Source organism: Eschrichtius robustus, chromosome 1 (assembly GCF_028021215.1).
Source record: "Eschrichtius robustus isolate mEscRob2 chromosome 1, mEscRob2.pri, whole genome shotgun sequence".
Lineage (NCBI taxonomy): Eukaryota > Metazoa > Chordata > Mammalia > Artiodactyla > Eschrichtiidae > Eschrichtius > Eschrichtius robustus.
This window is the reverse complement of record NC_090824.1, coordinates 194,328,811-194,334,810: the sequence shown is the minus strand read 5'-3', so window position 1 is coordinate 194,334,810 and position 6,000 is coordinate 194,328,811. Positions and strand designations below refer to the sequence as shown.

The 6,000-nt window shown below is 48.1% G+C and overlaps 1 protein-coding gene across 2 annotated transcripts in view; it reads left to right on the top strand.

The window, feature by feature from the left end:
- Positions 1-1,714: 1,714 nt before the first annotated feature.
- ITGA8 (integrin subunit alpha 8) overlaps positions 1,715-6,000 on the top strand; it is a 187,594-nt gene continuing 183,308 nt past the window's right edge. Inside the window, exons 1-2 of one of the 2 annotated variants that reach the window (XM_068561966.1) lie at positions 1,715-2,167; positions 2,872-3,005. In XM_068561966.1, coding sequence (XP_068418067.1) covers positions 1,962-2,167; positions 2,872-3,005 — 340 coding nt within the window. In that variant the 5' untranslated portion in view covers positions 1,715-1,961. The remainder of the gene's footprint in view (positions 2,168-2,871; positions 3,006-6,000) is intronic. The other variant, XM_068561963.1, reaches the window with a different exon arrangement.

Sequence of the window (6,000 nt, the reverse complement as noted above, 5' to 3'; positions counted from 1 at the left end):
CAGATGTGATGATTTGCTACATAATCTTCTGATAGCTTATTAATTTTTAGCATTTTTACAGGGATGAGACAAGCAAAGATGAAAATGTAAAATTTAAATCAGTCTGCCAAGTGGGTTCTAATGTAAGAGAGAGAGAGTCTAGCTTTTCAATGGGAGCAGAGATTTTCCGTGGATGGACTCCTACATCTGCACCACCAGACTAGACCACTGCTCTGAATCACAGTTGATGCTTCCAGCTTCTTGGGGATCCCATGCTAGTAACAGACTCAACAGGTCCGGCATCTAACTCACCATCTACCTCCCATTATGCTCTCCTTGCCCATTGCTACTGTTTGTGATTCTCCTCTTCTTAGTCGATACCTGCAGACTCACCTTGGGCTCGCCTTCACTTTCCTTCTGCCATCAGTCTTCTGGCCCTTTTCCTGCTAGTTAACCCTGTGGGCTTCCTTTCCCTTCCATCTGTTAGTCATGTCGAAGTCCTCATCAGCCAGTGCATTTGGGCAACAGCTGCTCTGCTGTCTCTTCCTTCTAACAACTGACCCCCTTCCCCCAACACACACACACATCCTCCACTGAACTTCCGGAATCCCTGTGGGCATGTCATGCCTTTGCTGTAGAACCGGCTCCCTTTGCCGCAATAAATGTTCTTGTCATTAAGATCCTTTCTCAGGACGTCCATCCCTATCTCCCACTGCTCTCCAGCCCACACTTTTATTCTAATCCCTTGCACAACCATTTCATCCCAGCCTTTCTGTCTTTAATACCTTCCCTCAATTACTACGCCCACAATGTCCAAAGCCAAACCTCATATTCAAGTTTCTGTTGAAATCTACCAACACATCTCCTTAAAATACTGTAGACCCTACGCACCTCTCCCGTCTCTATACCTATAAAACCCCAGCGCCACCCTGTTTAACGCTTAATTGCTCTCTTTCCCCATCAGTCCTGTTTCCCTGGAAGACCACATGTTATGTAAGGGCTTCTACATCACGGTTCTGTTCTGCCTTCTCCCCCTACTCATCCTTCACTCCCTACCCCAAGCAGAAGACACAGAAAGAGATCAGTAACACCGGTGGTGGATTGGAACTGAAGTTTGACCTCCTGCTGATTCCAACCTACACCCTCGACCCCTGCTGGGGGTAAACTGGAAATTCCGACATTCCCAACTTTGCCAGTCTTCACCACAATTACACAGGGTCAAGGACATATAGGGCCGAGTCACTTGACGTGCGCCACGTGCCTTTGAGAAAGACCTAAATAAAATCTCCAGGATTGCTCTGTTTATCAGTTACCTCGGCAGGGAGGTCGGGTAGAGGTAGGGGAGGAGGGGATTGTTGGATTTAAACTTTCATTCTCAGTCACAGGCGAACAAACGCACATCGACCCTGAAAGGGTCTTCAGGCTGCAGAGGTGATGCAAAGATCCCGGCTTGGTCTGGCCTCGTCCCTCGTGCTGGGGTACGCTTTCACAGTTTTCCATTTGGGAGACACTGGAGTAAACCCTCGCCCCATGCGGCGGGGGCCGGGGGAGAGGGGAGATCGGCTTCCAAAAGCAATGGCTTGACTTGGCTGTGTGAGGCTCAGATCGTTCTTGAGATGTAGAAAGCCGGGCGGCCGAAGCAGGCGCCGGCCGCCAGCGGGACCGAGGGCGGCCGGGGAGTCGCGGGCTCCGGCCCGCAGTGCGCGGACGCGCCGCTAGGAGGCGCCCCGACCGCGCCGCGGCCCCTCCCGCTGCCAGAGGAGGGCTCGGATCCCCTCCGCCAGCCCCCCGAGCCGCGGGACCAGGCGGCCGGCAGACCGCAGGGGACGCGCGGAGGATCGCCCGGGGCTGTCACCGCGGACGCGCCGCGCGCACCGACCCGGGCCGCGGGCATCGGGGACCGCCAGCCCCCCACGCCCGCCGTTCCCCGGCCGGGGTCTTCGGCTCCCGCCGCCCGGTGAGCACCGGCCGGGCGGAGGGCGATGTCCGCCCGGGCCCGCCGCGGTCCCCGGGGCAACCGGGCGCCGCCCCTCGCGCCCCTCTGCTGCTTCTCGGCCGCGCTGGTGGTGCTGTGGTCGCCCGCCTCGCAGGCGTTCAACTTGGACGTGGACCAGTTTACGGTGTACGGCGGCCCCGAGGGCAGCTACTTCGGCTACGCGGTGGACTTCCACGTACCTGCCGCTCGCACGTAAGTTTCCCCGCGCGCTCGGGCCCCCCCCCCCCCCCCCGCCCCAGGATGGGTCCCTGGCCCTCTGCCGGGGGACCCGCGCCTGTCCCCGCAGCCTGATGGCAGGCGATCCTGAGAGCCCATCGCGCTGCCCGCTGGGGGTCCCGTCCGGCTCCCCGCCACCAGCCTCTTCTCTCGCCTTCCATGCTAGATGTGCCTTGTGAACTTTGAGCTAGGGACATGCCGCTTGCCTAGAATCCGAAGGTCCCGGGGAGGTCCCGAGACAAAGACTTCAGCGTCGTACAAAGGGGGAAACGGGACCGAGCGGACTCAAGCCAGTGAAAACCACGACCGCAACACGGTCTGTTTATACGTAGCCCGTAACCATTAAGGGTCTGGGCGAAAGTGCTGTCTGCTACAAGCAGCTGGGCTCTGTCCTTGGCTATTCCCCCCCCCCCCCGCCCGCCCCTCTTCCCTCAACTCACTATATACATAGCTCCACCTAGAGAAGAATTAGGACTATTTGCACCCTCCTCCAAACCAGGTTTCAGACGCCCATAGGTTTCCGCGAGGAAATCAGGTTTGACGGTCGGTCTCCATCCTAAACACGTTTCTGCCCTTGACCCCGACCCTAGTCTCGGTGGGCAGGCTGCTCCAGAGACTGCGTCGCCTGCGCTCACGTTTATGATTCCCAAGGAGTGATTCCTCTCCAACCCTTTGCGCAGAGCGAGTGTCTTGGTGGGAGCGCCCAAAGCCAACACCAGCCAGCCAGACATCGTGGAAGGGGGAGCCGTCTACTACTGTCCTTGGCCCGCCGAGGGGTCCGTGCAGTGCAGGCAGATACCGTTTGACACCACCAGTAAGTGATACTTGTCATTCCCAACTGCGGGTCCTGGTTTCAAAGAGCCACAGCCATCCTGGAGTCAACTGTCCACTTTCTTTGTGCTCATGTGGCCTGTCTGATGGGTCTGTGTTGTGGGCAGCGCAGGTCCCTAGAGAAATCAGCTTTTTAAAGCCGGAGTGAAGGGGAGGAAAATGTTGAGTGCACCCCAGAGGGGAAACGGTATTGTGAGCGTGGGTATTTGGGCGCATCCTGGTAACTGCTGTTTCCTTACTCTTCCGAGATAAGCGTTTTCAGGGGGAGTGGTCGGTTTGGAGAAAGGCAGATGTTACACCCTAACCTTGATTCCGGAGAGAATTTGGTTACTTCCCAAGGACAAATCTGGGAAAAGACAGATCCTTAGCATTTCCAGTGCCCAAGCTCCGGAGGCAAGAGTCAGCTGCTACAGACCCAGATATCACTCCATGTTGCTGTTTAATTCTTTACAGAAAGAAAGAATTTTCTTTCAAAATATCGGACATTGGATGCAAACTAGTACAGGCAGAGTGTGGATGGATTACATTCATTTCCAAAATCCCTGGACAGATGTTTCTTATTTAATTAAAGGGAAAATACATTTTAAACAATTCAGGCTGGTTATGTTTCCTCTGGTGTTTTCTCCTTGGGTCTTGAGAAAACAATTTAAACTTAATGCTTTCAAAAACGTTAACACTGAATGTTTTAATTTGTACCTCCAAAACTTTATGAATTCAAAAGGTATACATTATCAGGAAGAAAACACCTCTTTTCAGAAAAATGTGAATGTGTCAACTCAAATAATGTTCTTTGACGAACAATCAATTAAAATACCTTTTGCACCACACAGCTATTTTATGACCTATTCTTCATTATTGTAACATTAGTATTCATTTAGAATTTATGTAGGACATCAATTTTCACAGAATTTTGATGAAATTGGATGGGTGGTATTTACCTGTTACTTTAACTGGTTTGCAGTTTTTATTTTAAAGGAGAAAATAATTTCAGGTCTAAGTATATGGGAATCATTTCAAAGAAAAAACTCCTACGCAAGTATTAGCTTGAATTATGACCAAACTAGGAAATATTTTATGAAAACACTTTAAAATTATGCTTTTCATATGTGTCTATATATGGTCACAATAGCTCATTTACCATCTTATTGACTAATTCAGTTATTTCATACCAATTTTTATAAACTTTTAAAGTCTAACTCTTAGAAACTGGAAAAATTAAACCACTTGATATTAATTTGTGAAAGAAATCTTTCAATTAGTTGTTGAATCAGGACTTTAGATGCTTCTAATTACTGACCTCTTGCTTGAGAATAAATTTCCTAAATCAGAACAATTAAGCATAAAATTAAAGGTATTTTACTAATCCACGTCAAAATCATTTGTATTTTAAAAAGTATTTTAAATGTAAGCCTTGATAAATAAAAACATAAATTGTTGGCATACTTGAATTTAAGCTAAGGGAAATTAGCATTTGCATTTTGAGACATTTGATGTATTTTTACCAACAGTCAATCTATAGTCATGGACATGAATTTAATAACTTTCTAGAATATTCCCATAACATATCAGCATATCAAATCAGGATCTGGTTAGTATATTTTCTCTTTGATAAGGAAGAATCAATATCTGTCCGGATAAGTCACACCTGAATACCTTTCTAAGTACTCATCCCAGTAGATGTCACCGTTCAACAAATGAAAACCAGAGAATACAGACATCAATATGAATTACTGAAAACTGACCACTCCCAACCAAAAATTTCCAATGTTAAATTACAATAGGCAGCATCTCCCAAAAGTTCATTCTAAAGCAACTGTTTGGAGCTTTGAATTCAGTTTCCCATAGAGAACTAATGCTGAAAGATCGTGCTTTGGTTTCCAGAATAACCCATAGGAATGCACTTAACCCTTACTGTAGCTGAATTATATTTGCAATGAAACAGTAGGGGACAAACTAGTACAATTTTGGCGATTAAATAAATAGGAAAATAATGAGTGTTGAGAAAACATCAGTGTTCCTTGGAGAAAGAGGGGGGTAGATGGCACCTTTTGCACAGGTTCTCAGGAAGACATCTGGATATCGCAAAGGGCTTTCGAGATTAATGCTGCTGGTTCTACAACTATGTCTTATTTCACTCCTAAATGGATGTGTTTTTTTTTTTCTCTTTTATTTGTTTTTTGGCCTTGCCTCACGGCATGCGGGATCTTAGTTCCCACTGTCCCCTGCAGTGGAAGCATGGAGTCCTAACCCCTGGACCACCAGGGAATTCCCTGGGGTTTTTTTTTTCTTGAGAGGTGCATTCATCCTAGTATTTTATACTTGCAACCATAATCGCCATAACTTGAGGGTTCATTAAGTGGAACAAAGTGAGGGAAACAGGGAGGGAGATGGATGTTTCTGAAATAATTGAGCAAGAAATGAAAAAAAAAAAAAAAGCAAGGCATAGGAGGCCACACAACATTTGTAAGAAATGAATGGTCTATGATGGAATGAACAAAGCAGTGAACGGTGAAAGCCTGGGGGAGTTTCAGAGAGAGAAGATAAGAATGACTGAGAAAAGAAAGTTCCCCATTTAGCCATCAGGGGGTACTGTGGGCCCAGGAACCTGGGCTGCTACTGGGAATGGCCTGAGAATGGGTGGGGGAATAGGAATCAGAGGACTGTGGCTCAGGGGTTTGCTACTGAGTGAGGGCCAGCACACTACATACACATCATTTCTACCAATGACCTTATCCATGAGCCACAAGACGGTGGAATTGCCAGTGAATGCCATTTGCTGCAAAGCTGTGAAAGGAAGGGAAGGACAGCAGGAGCCTGTAGAGCTATTTCCAGTTCAAGTGTCAGTTCTGTGAGCAGAGTATGATCTTGGAACCAAAGATGAAAGGCAGAAACAGAGGCATTCTGACTCTGGGTGTTGCAGTCAATGCTACCAGATGCATTGCATTTATTCATCACCTACTATGTACCAGTCACTTATA